This window comes from Platalea leucorodia, assembly GCF_965183815.1.
Source record: "Platalea leucorodia genome assembly, chromosome: 4".
NCBI lineage: Eukaryota > Metazoa > Chordata > Aves > Pelecaniformes > Threskiornithidae > Platalea > Platalea leucorodia.
Genome location: NC_138826.1, coordinates 72,167,018 through 72,184,466, shown reverse-complemented (window position 1 = coordinate 72,184,466; position 17,449 = coordinate 72,167,018). Strand labels below are relative to the sequence as shown.

At 45.4% G+C, this 17,449-nt stretch overlaps 1 protein-coding gene across 6 annotated transcripts in view; it reads right to left on the bottom strand.

Annotated features, from left to right (window-relative positions):
- Window positions 1–17,449, bottom strand: part of ZC3H7B (zinc finger CCCH-type containing 7B) — a 49,429-nt gene that overhangs the window by 28,804 nt on the left and 3,176 nt on the right. For 5 of the 6 annotated variants that reach the window (XM_082311279.1, XM_082311280.1, XM_082311283.1 and 2 more), the window contains exons 2-8: window positions 13,921–13,981; window positions 11,973–12,006; window positions 11,398–11,595; window positions 10,355–10,513; window positions 6,897–6,977; window positions 5,285–5,344; window positions 3,864–3,906 (exon numbers count right to left, since the gene is read on the bottom strand). In XM_082311279.1, coding sequence (XP_082167405.1) covers window positions 3,864–3,906; window positions 5,285–5,344; window positions 6,897–6,977; window positions 10,355–10,513; window positions 11,398–11,595; window positions 11,973–12,006; window positions 13,921–13,973 — 628 coding nt within the window. In that variant the 5' untranslated portion in view covers window positions 13,974–13,981. The remainder of the gene's footprint in view (window positions 1–3,863; window positions 3,907–5,284; window positions 5,345–6,896; window positions 6,978–10,354; window positions 10,514–11,397; window positions 11,596–11,972; window positions 12,007–13,920; window positions 13,982–17,449) is intronic. The other variant, XM_082311282.1, reaches the window with a different exon arrangement.

Genomic DNA, 17,449 nt, shown 5'->3' with positions numbered 1-17,449 from the left:
GAAATACGCTCGAAGGGCCAGTGCCCAGACTGACAGTCAGGATTTGGCAAGCACGTACAGTAACCAGGAACAACACAAAACCTGTGGCTAAGCAGTCACTGAATTCACTGTGGCTAGGACTAAAGGCTAGGGGCACATAATCCAATTTCTCTATAACCCACCACCTGGTGTTTTCTTTAAGGTTCCTCACTAATGCATTTGGCAGAGATCACTGCCTTCTCTACTCCTGGGAGCTTCAATACCCCAGCTGAAAGCTTGCTTACTCGCACATCCTCTCTAAAACCTCAGGCATCCTAAATGACAGAAGATAAAAAACACGAGGTCCTGCTGGGAAAAGAGTCAGATATCAGGTGCTCAGACCAGGTTGTGCTAACAATGTGTCCCCAAAAAACCCCATCAGACTCAGTCAGCTGTCTTTACCCGAGTAAATTCCCTGTTCTTGAGTGCTTCCTGATGTCCGGAGGTGGGAGGTTGCTGCCCACACTCCCCTCAACACCTCACCAGCAAACATCCCCTTGGGAACTTATGTGAGCCAGGGTCAGGGCAGGAGAGAGGCAGTGATTTTCCCTAAGGCTTCCTTGCCTCTCCAGTACATTACTGAAATGGTAAGACGTTCCCATCATGCAATATAAACCTCTGTTAAGTGAAGTTAAGGTTACAAGAACATATTCTTCACAGAAGAGCATTTTATTCTCAAAAAAATTAAAGGTTAAAAAAAAAGAAGTTCAAACGTTAGAAATTCGGAAAATGCAGCATTATATTTGCAGTTCTCAAACCAAGCACCCAATCTACCTTAATTCTGCCCCTGTGCAGATGTCCTGGAATAGAAGAAAAAAAATAAGACAAAGATGCTACCTTCTCCATCCACATAGCAGTGGCTGTACTGTAGCTATGATGGTCTAAGGCTATAAGCAAGGCAAAGTTTGGAAGGAGGGATAATAGCTTTTATTAGAAAGACTGATAAGAATGGAAAGAAACTAGACAAGCTTCCAAGACACAAATCTTGATCCAGCGAGAAATGCTGCATCCTGTCTGTACAAGCTCTGCTCACTCAGCCCCCACGAGAACTCAGCCACCCTTTCTAACTGCGATTGGGCGAGTGCGCCATGTTGCTATCCTCTACACTGCACTTTCACTGACCGAGGACTGTGTTCGTGCCCTTCTTAGAGAGCTGAGCAAATTAGCAATTCCTGCAAACACCCATGTCCTGAATACAACAGCAGCAGAGACAACACACAGGCAGGCTCCCTTATCTCTGACCCCACCAGGAGCACATCACTGCCCCCTGTAACCTTTCCTCCGGCATTTGTTATGAGTGGTCCATGTGGATGGCCCACAGCCGAGGGCGCTGTGCAAGGCACCGGAGGCCGAGCCGTGACGAAAGGCAGGGAAAGCAGGAGGAAGAGGCAAGGGACAGACACAGGTCCCTCTCCACAACCTCATGCGTGCTATCAAAGGAAAGAGCATGTTGTACCTTATGGGATCTAGCACAGGTTTTCAGTGCTGTGGCTGGACACGTTCCCCACAGGCAGCAGCTCAAAGGAAGGCTCTAACCGTCCTTAGTTTTGCAGCTGCCCCTCAGATCAGGCTCGGATCCCATGCCCCCTTCGCGATAACTCCTCTCAGCTCATCTCCCTTTGGCGCGGGCCCCCAGCCACACTTGGGAGCCAGCCATCCAGCTTCACTCGGTGCTGGCCTCATCGCTGGTAGCTTGGCCAGATTTCCTTCGGTACAAAGGGACGGCTTGTGCCTTCCCATTTTTCAGATGTTTAAATCTGGAGTACTGCCAAGATCCCTCCAGGGGCCAACAAGAAGATCAGGACACACTGGAAGGGCCAGAGACACGTGCAGGGGGGAGCAAAAGGGTTCACAATGACAGGGCACCAAAGGATCCAGGAATTCAGATCTTCTCTGACGAATGAACGAGGCCCTCCGGTTCCCACTCACACTGGGAAGCAGAGGAAAGAGGCCCTCACACACCCAAAGAGGCCCAAAACCCTGAAAAGCTGAATACACAACCAAAAGGCAGAGAACGATACGGGACCCCCACAGCTCGGTGCATGTGAAGGGAGAGGAGAAGAGCAGGGAGCAACAGGCTCCACTACTTGCAAGGGACAGAGGGGAGATGTCTGCTCCCCTCCCCCTGACCACCCAAACCCTGCCACTTCAGCCACTTCCTCCCATTCCCCTCTGTCCAATCTTTTCCCCTATCCCTCCTTTCCCATTCTTGCTTTCCTCAGGACACCCCATCTGCTGACCTCACTTACCAGCCACCATACCCACATCTCGTGTACTCTCCTTCCAGAAAGCTCATGCACCTCCTGCATTCACCTAATGTTTGCTCCATCTTAAAAAAATAAAACAGCCTTCTTTGATGAGCAGATCACAAGTACACACCTGTCTCCCTCTGACTTCTGCCACTGCCATGACAAAGCCCCATGTATTATTATTATAAGCTCAATGAGTTCATCCACTCCCCCGAACCAGTCTCTCATACCATGCCCCCCACCTGGTAGCTTCTCTGGCCATACACCTGCCTGTCCCAGAGGGGCAAGTACAGTGCTTTTAAAAGCCCTGTTTCTAGCTCCGCTTCCCAAAACAGCAGTAGTTCCCTAGTGCGTTAGCTGGCCAAAGGCCATGCTGAGCCAGATCTGAGCCACGATCTGTGCAGGGCAGGGCTGAGTTAATCAGATTACTTCAAGCAAGGCATGGGGGAAGGGGCTTCAGGAGTTTGCATCTTAAAAATAAAACAAAACAAAACAACAACAAAAAAACAACAACAACAAAATCTTGCTAAAAAAGCTTTGAATCCAAAACTCTTGAGGAACCCAGCACCCACAGCCCTCCTGGTGGCACACCACTCTCAGGGCCACGGGATAACATGTAATTTCAGTGCTTTTGAAAAGATTTCCTGGCAGTAGAGGTTCTCTCTGCCTGAACCGCAGCAAAGGTGGCATGCTGCTCTTACACCAAATCCTGATTAGATAAAGAGCTTACTGGATGCAGTCACTCTTCACTCTGCAGTAGGAGTCCAGTTCATTTTAGCACAGCAAGATACTGTGAAAAACTTGCCTTAATTCACAGAACGTAGCATTCAGTTACTGAACTGGCATTCAACAGAGAACTAAAATGTTTTCCAAATAGACACCAAAGCACCCTAATAATGAAACTAGTTTCTTTCTAGAAAAAGAGCAATTGCTACTTGCAGTGGTAGGTCTTCACGCTTACCTTCACGCACACAGCTACCTTTCAAAGGAACCAAGACTGATGTGCTCAGAGGCACAAGTTCAATGCTCCAGCACACAACAAAGGGCAAAGCACGTAGCAAGCCTTTCTACAGGGGCAGAGTTAAGGTCACTTGTTTCCTGGCATGAGAAAAGCAACCCCGTAGCCCTCCTTCTGCTCCTCCTGGGTGCCAAAGCCGGAACATGGCTCTCCCTGGGTCCTTCCCAGCTACCTTTGTTTTCATTTCCTCCGCTTCAACGTCTTGGAGGACCCTACACGCTCAGAGCACAAACAGTTGCCTACAACCTTAACTTCACTTTATCTGGACTGTTTTGGCTGGGAGCAGAGTTCCAGAAGCTTTGCCAAGCCCAGCTTCAAGAAAGCACAACTGGAGAGACCTGTGTACCTCAGCAGACCGTTTTAATTCCCAGACGTGTCCCTCGCTGGACCTAGACAAAAAGTTTTTCTGCAGGAAAAACACTCCTGCTTCCCACCACCTTTTCTTCCTCCTAGTTACCAAAGCCAGGAGTGTGCAGAAGAGGCACAAATGAAGGCGATGAACCTCTCAGGCCTGCCAGCCTGCTCAGATACCTTACCAAAGCCACAAAAATCAGAGAAGAGAAGAGAAATGTCTTTACCTGTTTCGATGTCATCTATCGAACCCAATCCATTGGAAGTGGTCTGCAAAGAGGGTATAGGAAAGGGTAGAGAAAAATATCACCAGAAATTAATCTTTAAAAAGATATTCACACTTCACAGATGAGACCCTTTACTACTCCTAAATGCATCTGGGCCTTTCTTTTCCTTTATGGCCTCTTTCAGTGCAAGAGCAGTAAACCCAACAAACTTTAAGAGGCCATTAATCCAAAGAGCCTATTCATTTTTACCTCCAGCAGTGGACAAACCCTGTTGCTGCAAAGGAACACCAGCCCTGCATGATATGCAACCATGTGAGCAAATCTCTACATAGAATAGGGTTTCTCATGTGCGGATGAGAACACTGTGTCCCAAGTCCCAGGACACATCAAACGATCAGCCCCATGCAGTGTGAGATCTGACTAGCCTGATCTTACACAACGTTCCTTATCTTAGTTCACATATTTTGCAATCTAACAACCACAAACTTTTACAGCAAACTCAAAACAGGAGAAGGTTTCCACCAAGACAACTGCTGACTTGGAGCTCCAGGCAAGGAATAAAATAAGCCCATATTTTACAGAAACATAAACAGAAGTAAGTACATGTGCCTTCAGCTTAAACTTAAAAAGGCACAAGTAAAGCATTACTTTTGAGATACTGCATCTACTGCAATAGTTTCTTGCAAAAGGAAAGATTTTCCAATGAAAAACTAGGCACAACTATTAAAGAAAGCTGACTGGCTGTCCTAGAAAGATGTGAAGGCAAGTCACTGAATGGTGGGAGGTAAACTAATTCTTTAGTATCCCATCTTGTTGTACAAAATGTCAGTTTTTACGATTTTACAGTTTGTTTGCCTTAAGGAGTAGTATGAAGTACCAAACAGCCTGTAAACCCAGCAAGCGTTTGGGGTTTTTTTTGGCCAGTGGCGGAACAAGGAAATCAGCAATTTCTTATATTTTAGCTTAGTATTTGTACAGTGCCCTGCCCAAGCTGGATCTCCCAGGTGACAGGACAATACAAAGAATACATAAACTGTGTGTGTAGCTTGCTCAGTACATCGCATGATTTGATTTCTTCTGTTTCTTCAGTAGCTGTACCTTCTGATTTTTACTTAGAGTTGCCCTAACTATGTAAAAACTTGAAAACTGAAACTTATTTAAAATGCAAGAGAAAGCAAACATTCACAAGAACTAAGAAGAATAGCCATCTTCAGTGATCTAATTACTGACATCAAAAACGTTGTCACTAGAAATATTTTCAAAGAAATTAATTTCCTTGGCAATATTCCTTAAAAGCGGAAAACACTAATTAATACATTTAAATCCTAAAAGACAGATATAAATTTGCATGTAAATAAAACTGCGAAGCATTCTAGTAGCACAATCCATGAACAGTAAGAACCACAGGATGCAAACTCTACCTGGTTTGACAAATTGATTGACGTGCCATTACTGAGTAGTGAGAATGTTTCCAATTCCTGCTGCAAGGAAGAGAGAGGTCTTAGAACAGAGACAGCCCATGAATGCTTGTAAACTGGGTAAAGCTGGGTTACAATACAGTTTCCTTCCAGGCACTGCCCATAAAATAAAAGTCACCCTAAAAGGCATACCACTGTGACACAAGGGTACAGTTTTTTGAACACACTGAAAGCGACACATATTTGTTCGGGACACCTCAGTGCAAAACACCCAACATCCAACACACAATCGGGAAGCAAAAAACTTCCCTGAGGAACAGAAGCGTTTCTCTTTTCATTAAGAAATTAATACTTCATGAAGGCATTACAGCACTGGAATGAAAGCTGGAAGTCAACACGAGAGATAGCAAGGTGTTATCAAAATACCAATCACTAAATTTCAAATAATAAAAAGCATTTTGGAGTTTTTAATTTTTGTTTTTCCTAACATAGAGGTGGTTTAAGCCCATCACAGCTGAGTAACATGACAGCAGCAAAAAGGTGGCAAGGCCAACACAGTGAGCAGCCACAAAAAATATTTCTGCATAAAACTTCCCTTTCTTTGAGACAGAATCACTTCAGAGGGCTGAGAGCTGCTACAACGCTGAGGGTTTTTTGGGGGGTAGGTCAATCACACATGTGAGGTTGGTCAGGGAGAGGAATAAGATGCTACAGCCAAATTTACTCCAAAAGCTCTCTGCAAATTGGATGTCCGCCAATCACTTCACCACGTACTACACAGGTGCCCCTCTGGAGGTGGAACATACTAGCTGTTTAACACACCACTGCACACAGGGCTGAGGATGCTAATGTAAGCCTGGACAACTAGCTAATGTTCCCTACGCCTGAAAAGGCATCCTGGGATTTTACCTGACCAAGGCAGCTTTATCCAAGAGTGCTAGCGGTGGCCTAACGCCCTCTAGCTCCGTCCCAGGGTATACATTTAAGTACCAACAGCACCCCAGTTATGGCAGCACTTTCTCGTAGAGCCAGTTACGAATTCAGACACTGAGGTCAATTTACTGGACTCACGACTTGCTTTTTGCTGCCTTCTTTCCTAGCATCTGACCAGATGTGCACTTGTCATCGTCCCAAAGCACAAGCCTCTCCCCCACCATGAAGAAGGTGTATGCCTAGATACAGGGCAAGAACCCCTCATGATCCATTGCACTACAAAACCAGACATGCCTCTGATGCAGCAGAAGATCCCACCCTTCTCATCCCATAACAGGGAAAGGACTGTGATGCAAAACCTCCTTTGGGATCAGGCCACATGTTCCTTTCCTCCCAAAAACACAGGCTCCCAGTACATCGGAAGCTGCTCCTGCAACACCAGCCCAGCTCTGCCCGGCTTAGCTGGGGACACAGGAAACATCCTGGCAGTAGACACAGAGCAGGAATGGGGTTAGAAATGGATCAAAGCAAAGCGAGTCAGAGGGTCAGGACAAGGAGGGTTGCCGGCCACCTGCTAGAGGGATCACAGGGTAGTGTACGCGTGCCTATAGCAGCAGAGCAGCACTCACCACTTCTGAAAAAGTAAATCTGAAAGAGCCAAATATGAAAAAAAAAGTCATACCTGAGGTCTTTTATATGCTTTTCGAACCCTCAGTCCCAGCTTCTGGGCAAGCTCCTGTCCCAGCTGCGTGACACTTTCATCCTGGGGACAAAAACCATTGGCAGGACACTTTCAGTTTTGCCTTTGCGGCACACAAAATGAAATAAACAAGAATGCAGTTATCCACACTGGGCTGTGCCAAGAAGCCTCACTTGTAGACTGCAGCAGGACAAGTGCCAGAGCAGCCCTAGGAGAGTCCATCCAGACCTAAGTGCTCTTGTCATTCAGTCCTGCTGAGATACTGAGGTTGCACCAGGACCTCCCCGCACACCCTTTCGATGCTGCAGAAAATCAGAATCAAGTGTCTGCTTCCAAGAAAGCACTCACTCTCTGAAAGCAAGGTTCACGAGTCCCACTGGCGAGATGGCTGAAGGAGCTGCCAAGCAAGACTGGCTGCTAGCAGCTGATACAGCTTCCACAAGATCCCCATGTCAGGGAAGAAGGAGCCTGCATGCACAGCCTGTATACTTTCCCTCTCCACCAGCCACAGAGCTAATAATCAGTTTTGATAAGCAGGCAGTATTCACTAGCCTGTTTTGCTTGTTTATTTGTTTTTAAAGCTGAAACCAAGTCTCAGTTTCCAGCTTACTAGCTACAAGGCATTTTTACCATCTCCGGCTCTGGTTAAACAGCCTCAGCTTAGTCAAGCAGATCGTTCTGCTTTCCCTGCTGCGTGCCATTAACCATCCTCCCTGCTCACTGCCCAGGCCCACTGACACATCATTGTGGGGTTTAGACAAAGTTCTGGGCCACGCTCCATTCCCCTGCTCCATCCTCTCCAGTTCTGCCTAGACTAACAAATAAGTGAAGAAGGTCATGGCAGGTTAGCACCAGCAACTCTTTCCTTCTGCTTTCCTCTCTCTCCCTGTTTGCAAAAATATTGGAGTACTTTAACAGTTTCTTCAAAGAAGAAAAAATCTGCCCAACCTATTGTGATATCCCTCCTCAATGTCCCAACATCTCCTCCTTCATCTCCAACCTTGAAGCTTGCTCTTCTCTCTACATGCCATGCTGGTCTTTCCAACCTCCTTCTCCCTGCAGGTTCATTCTTTCCCTTTCAACCTCTCACTAGCCTCTGGTTCTTTTAAGCCCAGAGTGTCAGTAACTTTTCCTTTCAATTTGGAGTGCCACTAACTTTTCCTTTCAATTTGGAGTGCCACTTTTTGATGTACTTGCTCCCCCACACTCTCAACATTGGTCTTGTCACCATCTTCTCTGCACTCAGTGAAGACAAAATCTATCTTGTCCATTTCCTCTTCTCTCTCCATCTTACACCCCTTCAGGATGTACCTTCTCCTGAAACTGTCCCTGCACCCTCCAGAGACCTCTTCTTGGTCAAATCTCATGGTCACTGCTCCTTCCTCACTGTCTTCCACCTCTCAGATTTTTCTAACACCAATCACATTTTCATTGCTCTGTTTGCCTCTGGTGATTCTGCCTTTCCAAGCACTCTCTCAGGTGTCTTCTGAAGTCTGCCATTTTCTTGCTCCCTGTGGAAAACTCACCAGAAAGACCTCTGATGTCATTTCATTGATCTCATGTTCATACCTCCCAGCTTTACCCTATCCAACGCCACATGCCAACGTAACTCCGAGATGTCTTCTCAGATTCCTGGACAAGATCAAAAACATATTTCTCTCTAGACTGCCTCCACTTCCCTTCCCAACAACACGTAGTTAATTACTGTCCTTTTTGTCAGCAGGCCTGAGGTTTGGGGGTGGGGGGTTATTTGTTCTTTGCCACTCCCAAGATCTTCCTTTAGCTTTCCCTTCCCTCAGCCAAATGCCACCCTCAGGCGCTTACTACCTCCCACCTAAATGAGGGGATGCTCAACAAAGGCATCCAATATGCTCTCCTCCAACACCCTAAAAAAACCCATGCCATACCAAAAAAAGCATACCACAGAGGAGTATCAACCTCACCACGCTGGGAACCTCTGCAAACTATCAGCACTGAGTATCTGCACCCAGAAACAAGTCAACTCCGCTAGACAGGGAGTCAACGGAGTGGGAGATCCTTCATCACCAGAGTTTTAATACATGCTCTACTTTGACCACAATAAAGTTCTCAGCTGTTACAGCAATGCAAGCTGGAAGTACCTGTGTGCTCCAGAGGCTTAGCACTGGTGTAATGGAAACAAGATGATGGATAGCATGACTTGCCTTTGATGCAGAGAAGGCTTATGATTTCTGTTAATTGGGTAATAAGGCAATGGGGTATGTTAATTTACAAGACTGAATTGTTTCAAATAGGGAATGCAGATCACTCGATACGGAGTTTGTAAGGCTGAACTTTCCTGCCACAGAGAAGTTTGATGAAGTCTTTGTAGACCTCGATGATTGTAATGATAATAATGGGAGATATGTAAACATAAGTATATGGTTAAAAAGTAAATTCAATTAAGTGGCTCAACTGCAATGTGATATATAGCCAGATATGGCTTTACATGAACCATATTACACGGTTTTGTTTATAAAAGGTTTTGTTTAAAAAACAGTTCTTTGGAACTCCGGTAATGTGATACCTTTAATGTGTTCTGGTCACTCTGTTCCGCCAAGTCAAAGAAACTAGAATTTACAAGCTATACAAAAGGAATAACTAACTGCTAACAAGGTTTTCAAAGATTGCTTCTGTAACACTAATAATAAAGGAAAGTTAACTTCTCCTGCTGAAGTAGACGCATTTTTCTTGTAATAGCATTACTGTGATGGATAAGAACCAAATTTAGATTCTAGTGAGCACTGGTTGTCTTTGCTATCTAATCACAGTCTGGTTCTCTGTTCAATATTTGGCCTAAAAGGACACTCAACAAAAGCATTATCAGGAAAATATCTAGGGCCTAGTATATGCAGATAGTCCTCTCCGAATGCAAAAATTTACACACCTGTGAACATAAAAATAACTATGACATGTGATGTCAAGAACACCTTTGCATGCCCTACAAGAAATAAAAAGCTTTATCAGCTTGCCTTACCTATCAGTAAGTAAAACATTGAGACTTTTTTATCTAAAACAGGAAAAGTATACATGTTTTCCTTCAGTGCTTCCGTTCCCATTTGTCTCATGCTCCTAGTTACTCTCATCAGACATATAAAACCAGCTAATTAAAACAGTCTCATGGCCTTAGTTCACATTTTGTTAGGGTAGGGTTTTGCTCTTCACAAATATGCCACCAAACCTGCTGTTACTAACTGGTGTCTCTGGCTGGCACTGTCTGTAGAGGGTGACTTGGACTGAAGAAACATGTGAGATCAAACATCATCTTCGAGTCAGAGAGACAGAATTTCTGGGCATAAGCATGTTCCCAGGAACAGCCAAGCTTCCTCTTCCACTATCCTCTGGCCTCACGCTAAGCATGTTATGGAGGAGGAAGGTGGTCAACCACAGAAATCAAGACGAGTTGTATGTCAAAAACTTACATGTGGGAGGGACAGCAAGCATCGGCTATTGCACTCATATGCTTCTTTGTGTCTTCCAAGTTCATTTAAGGAGCGGGCTTTCCGGAAGAGCGCTCGGATGTTCTCCTTGTCAAGACTTAAAGCCTTCTCGCTGTCTTCCAGTGCCTTCTCATACAACCCCTGCATCGAAGAGACCACCTCAAGTCAGCTGAGGCACACCAGACTAACCCCTCCTTCTGTGTGAATGCAAAGGTTTTATCTCTCAGCAGAAAACAGGAATATAAAATGCAGTTGGAAATACATATATTACCTCATACACAGACCAGCGTACAAACACACAAAACGTGCAGTAACAGAACATTTTGTTAAGTCTTGCAAAACTCAAAACATTCTGAAGTCAGTGAATGCCAGAATTAAGGCTGCTTGAGCAACCTTATCTTGTCTCCCCCTCTACCTTGGGCATGTGACATTTGACAGTCTAATTATGTGACTGCTTGCTCATTCTTTTCATGGGACTCAGCCTCATTACAAACAGGATGGACCTGCTCTGGGGTTGTGCCATAAAGGAAAGCTGTTAGATTCCTTAGGAAAATGGAAGCACGCAGCCTTTTAGAGCCTAAGTATTGCAGAATCCTTTTCCATGTGTGTGCTGAAAGTTCCGTCAAGACCCAAAGCCTTCTCACTGTCTTCCAGTGCCTCACGTGAGGCAGGAGCCTCCAGAGCAATACTCAAACAGTATTCCAGAGAAATAGTCAGTACTGGAAGGCACTGGCTCTTTCCAATCTCCAGATTGTACTAACTCCTCACCAACGTGGACCAGAACTGCATTCTCAGTACCTTAGGCCTGGCCCCCTCTCCTTCACATCCTTCCTCTGGTCTTACAAGATACAGTGCAATAGTCGTGAGATATCAGAGATTTCTGTGTGTCATCGTCTCCTCCAGTGTTGGAGAAGGGAGTGGACAAAACCAATTGAAACCCCCCTTGACATCTTTTCCAATTGTGCATGGCACTGCAACCATGATGTCCTCCCTGGCCCCTGGGGATAACATGGGAAGGTGCTCACCATGGCAAAGTAGCAGGCAGCTCGGTTGACGTGCAGCTTGCACAGGAGTTCCTTTGGGATGGTCACCTCGTCAGAGGCTGCATAATCCGCCACGTTCAGCCCTTCTACATACTGTACAAGTGAAAGCTTGAAATCCTTCTCTCGGAACAAATCATTGCCCTCTGCAAACAGGTTTCTCACCAGCTTCTGCAAAAAGGCCTGGGCAGCAAGGAGAGAGCAAATAGACTGAAGCGGATATTCAGAGACAGGAGAGGTTTCCCAGTTTCCCATTCCTTTCCATATGTTTTAGCAAGCTTCCTGCCCACTAAGATGCTCCTGCCTCCCCACCCTCCTGTAAAACATCAGTCTTTTGGTAGAGGAGAATAATCCAGTCAAATCTCCTTCCTTCTTGAACACTCAGGTGTCTTCTCCTTTTCCTGAAAGTTGTCATTGTCAGAACCTTAAAGCTTTAAGTTACAAATTGTGACAGGCCATCCCACGCTCTCCACTTTTGGTATGTAAACCAATGGCTGTGCAACAGAACAAATCTTGCTAACCAAAGAGTTCCCAACCTCAGAAAACAAATTCTTCATTACCTCATAATCTTCTTGGCTTAGGGGTAATGTGGACCTGAAAAAAAGAAGAGAACATTCTCATGAAACAGGCATCCATACAAACACAGGCTTTTGTCTGATGAAGAAACCATCTTTCTCATCCTGTGTTGATGATCTCGGTGAGTTGCTGAACAATTTATCACTTTAAAGGCAGCTGGGGCAAAGAGAACACAATTAGGGAGCACTGTGCTCCATGATGGCCACAGTGGTGTCAAGAGATGGTCAGGTCCCAAAGGGATTTGAGACTAGAGGAATCTTATTCTCAGCTATTTTCTGGACATACACGATCCTTTGTAATGTGCCTTCAGTCAGCCACCTAAAAAAAACCCCATCTTTGAGAAAGTCCCATGAGAGATTGTCATGGAGAGTACAAGCTTATTTTAAGTGCATCTGGCTCTAATGAGAGGCACCAGACTGGCACTCCAAGACCTCCTTGAATCCTCTGTGTGACTAAAGACATACAGTGGCAAATGCAATCACTTGCCTCTGCATTAACTTAGCCACGCGCCTTTAGGCCTACACCACAAAAGGAAATGAGAAAATGCAGGTTTGGGAAGCCATTTAACTCCAGCTGTCTTGGCCAAGGCTGCCAGGCTGTGCCACAAAACTGGCAGTGCTTGTGTGGATAACACCTGCCCCACAACAGCGCTGAGACTTAGATGAAAGGTTCCATTCTTCAAATCAGACCACCCAAGTCATCCAGGTTTGGTCCACATGTATTTATTTTTTCTCTTCAAGGAGAAAACAATAGGCTCTAGAGAAATCCTTAGCACCTTTCATGGCCCTCCTCACCTTTGAAATATAACATTGTATACAAGACCTTATTGGTCAGAGAATAAACTTTTTTTAATATTTCATCTAATCAAATCATCATCTGCTCCTTAAAATTAACTACAGGAAATGCCTTGGCTTTGTAAAAAACATTCATGCTGCTTATAAAATTGGACTACCCCTCTTTTACATCAAAACAAGCCAACAAATGACACTGCCCCTGGTTCGGAGTTTAAGATACACTCCAGAAGCATGAACAACACCCCATATTTCTAAATTATTTTATTTCTAATAAATAAACCTCGTAATTGCCTCTCTGAAACTGGGTTATCAGCCCCATTTCGTCTCAGCCTGGGGTGAAAATATCATTGCCATGCCACAGAATATAAATATTTAACATGGAAGATTTGTCTTTTTTTCCTATTGTAGATGCACAGATTTCAGCCATAATAACTGCAAGACTCAAAGTAGACCTTAAAAAAAAAACCAAAACAATCTGATGACAATCTCACTGCTTCCTTACTCACCATGGAACATGGACCCAAGTCTGAGGCCTTTGCTAACTCAAACATTGGAGGGAAAAAACTCTTACTGTACTTTATAAGGAAGCACTTGGACTTGTAGCTACCACATGAGCAATCATCTCAAGCTCTAGAAGGCCACATGATATTCGCAGAAGAGTGACCTGAGGCACCTACCAGGTTGGCAACTGTAAAAGAGCCCAGGTCATCTGTTTCTGCTATAGGCACTATATGGGGCACCTGGTAAGTCGTTTACCCTGCTTTCCCCACCTACAAAATAGAAACACTATATCCCTTCCTAAGAAAGGTGGGATAACCTTGTTAACCCTTTGAGATCTTTACACTGAAGATAAAGTAGAAGGTCCAAGTACTATTTGCATTATGCTGACTATAAAGATCATCCTGGAACTGCAGGGGAGGGCAAAATGCAAGGAAATTAAAATTATACAATTTCAAGTTTAGAGAGATAGCAGGACGAGAGGCACCCTGAAGAACCACAGTGAAAATCCTCAGGACCAATATCTCTCTCCCACGCAGCAGCCCCAAACCGGTGAATAGGAAGAACTCAGTTCCTGCAATCCTCGATACAAAGTCAACCACCTCCAAAGCCACAGGAAACAATGAGGTTGTCCACTTACTGAATGAACTGAAGACCTTTCTCTATTTCTTGTTTTCTCTTCTGTCTCTCCATTATAGTCGCTGCAGAGGAAGAAGGCAAAAAAACAACACAAAACGAGTCATTATAGGTCTTGCTAGCAATCAAGCAGCACAGTATTTTGTATGTGCCTGAATTTACTACTAACAAAATGTTCCAGACCAGATGCCCCGGACACTGAAGTCCATGATTTATCCACACAGCAGACACAGGACGGCAAGCAGCTCACTACCAAGTATCTGCTTTTTCTCACATGCCACTGCCAGGATACATGGGCAAAGAAGAATTACTTCAATTTGAGTCTCTACTTAGACTGCAAGTAAATAAAGCAATGGGAACCAACTGTAATAACGACTGCCTTCTAAGAAAGGGGGGGGTTGGGAAATCAACATTTCCCCTGCACTGGCAGTCATTTCAGGAATTTGTGCTGTCACCCTCCCATGATAAACAATTCTGACCACTGTTTATTTTGGACAGATTTAAACTGGTTTACCACACGACATACAAAACAAGTATCTGTGTAAGGTGTCTGGAGGCATATCAGAGAGAGAGATGCAAAGCAAGGAGATGGAATTGCTTGCCATGGTCCACATAAAAGAACAGTGACGAATCTAAGCAATGGGAATTTCATGCTGAAAATCAGCAGGCAAGAGCAGTGACTTGGGAACGTTCCTTCGGACAGGGTAAGCAGCGCCTGAGGAAGACTCAAGAGAGAGTTATCCCCATCTAGCCAGGGACACAAATGGGCACAGTAACTTGTCTAGGTTTCACCAAATCCAGTCTGGGTCTCTGCAAGTGCAGATAAGTAAGGATTATGATGGAGCCATTTTGGAGTAATGTCCCTTTTCTCAACTAAAATGGGTTTGAATCACACCATTAGATACATGAGCTTCATCCCCTGTGTTTTGGGAGCAAATCTTGGAATGTCTCCTCCCTGACCTCTCCCCAAGGTACACAGGTCTGCCACACAAGAAAAGAATAAAGAAGGGGAGAAGGGATGGCACTTTGTGGCAAAATAGAGTTGCTGGCAACTGCAAATTTCCCAGCCTTGCCATCAACCAGCTGCGATCACAAACAATGCTCAGCATTTGAGGAATGGTAACTGAGGGACAAAGGCACCAAGCACAGAAACACAGAGATGAGATGGAGCTGAAGGCACTGTGCCCTCCCAGCCTGGGATCACCTCTGAAGAGATTACGAGAAAAACAAAAGTAATTTCTCTAACTCTACATTACCACAGCTTGGAGAGCATTACCACCCAGCTCTGTTTTACATTAAGACCATCCCCACCATTCTAAGGTATCTTACAGTATCTATGGCACGTTCAGCCTGGCACAGGGTGAAGGGACGTTCAAGGTACATGAAAATCAATCCTGACAACTCAGCAAGCCCTTATTGATTGTGCTCTGTGCCATGCAAAATGTAGAAGAATTAATACCTGCCCTTTACCAAGAAGGAGAGTTGGGGGAAGGGGGAACGGCAGGAGTGAGAGAAAGACCAGAAAGAAGTGGTAGCAGAAGGAAGCAAGCGCTTGAAAGTGACACTGTGCACTTGTAAGTCATGAGACATTAAATTTGAAAGCAATCTGGTCCAAGCAGCAGGTAGAAGATTTTAAGCAGCTGCATTTGGAACGGGATGGGCAGCGCAGCAAGAAAAGGAAAGCCAACAGACAAGGTGAGTGATGATCAGCATCTCTATAAAGGCTTTTAACAGAAGCGATGGACAAGAGCAGGTAGACTTCAGCACAACACCAACAGAAGGCCTGGAATGATTTATAAATAACCTCGATAATGAGCAATCAAGAAGAAATAAGGAAATGTAACAAGGAGACTGTGAGGTTAATATGATCACTAACGCTACAGGAAGACAGGCTTGAGGGGTAGAAAAAGAGACAGAATCCATTTATTTTACATTTCTCCTTGCATGAAATTCTATTCTGCAAAGGCAGAAGTAAGAGAGAACAGTCAAGGTGAAGAGGAGCAGTAAGAACCATTTCCACACAGAGAGCAGTGAAAGCCACAAGAGGACAGAGCAACCCCAAAGCACTGTAGGGGAGAACTGCGAGGGACATCAGAGACAAGGGTGGGGAAAGAGCCACCACGGAAAATGACATGAGATAAATTGGGGGGGAGAAGACGAGTTAAAGGGTCAAGGGGACCCTCACAAAGGCTGATGCGGGAAAGGGCAGGGAAGAAGGAGGAATTTCTATCTGTCTGGGCCCTGAGTGCACCAACAGGCTTTAAATGCCCCAAACAGCCTCACCTCAGACCCCCACCTAGGCACCCTCTGCCCATGGTCCAGGAGCTCCATTTAAGCTCAGGTCCAGGCATACTGCCTCATCGGAGCCATACTGTAGGTGCACCTGTCCTCAGTCATATCTCCTGGACAAACCTTGGACCTACACTGTAGGCAGCTTGTCTCCAGTCCTGTCTCTGGCACCATCTCCTACTGCTGGACTTGCTGGGTAGACCCTGGACCCAATTAACCACCTCATCCGCTCTGGGACTGTTCATGGACCCCCGCTATCAGCATCTTGTTCTGCCTGCCCTGTCCAGCTATGGTGGGACTGTACCCTAGTTAATGAGGGCACTGCTGATGGCTGTCATCACCTTTGGCTCCTAGCTTGTCCTCCCTGGAGGAGCACCTGCTCTTGCTGCTCCCTGATGTGAGCCATGCTGGAGAGAACAAAAGTCAGGGAAGTGAAGTGGCAGCCCACGGATATGATGAAAAGGGAGACTGCTGGTGACTGGGGGGAGAGCAGTTGAACACTGGCTGCTCATCACAAAGCCAATGGCTGCACTCCAAAAATGCTGTGGCACACCTTCACAATTGTGTATATCCACAAAACAGATCATCACCTTGAAAAGCTTCTGATACACACAGCCTACTTCAACCTCTGCTTCTGAGCTCAGCTTTTAAAACAATACCGCAAGGACTGAAGAAGAAATCAGTACCTGTTCTCATGGCCACCCTGACCCCACTGTTAAAATATCCTACACAGCAGGATGTGGGCATGTGCTACAATGAGAACTGGTTACTGTCGCTTGCCCACAGAGAAGGGCATTCAGACATTACTGACCAAAAGCTGGAGTGGAGCCAAAGGACTACAGGGAAAGGCTCCAGAATGTCTCCTTCCTAGAGTTACCCAACTCCTCTTGCATCCTGGAGCTCCCCTTCTGTTTCTTCTCTCCTCACCGCCACTGCCACCTCATCCAACATGCGCATCTCCATCCCTGCTTCATGTGGATGGCTGACTAACCTACTGCATCTCTGTAAGTCCCACAATACCCAGGTACAGTTTTGATCCTTGCTACAAAACCCTCATTAAAAAAAAAAAAACTCTGTGCCCTGAATGCTGTTTAATCTCTGCAGTACTACCCTCATCTTCCACAGTGAACGTTCTCCAACCCAAGACCTTCCATTGCCTTCTTTAGACGTAAACTGCAGGCCTGATCTCCCCTCCAGACTGTTGCTCCCTGATACTGCCCCACATTCCTCTCTCCTTGCAAGTG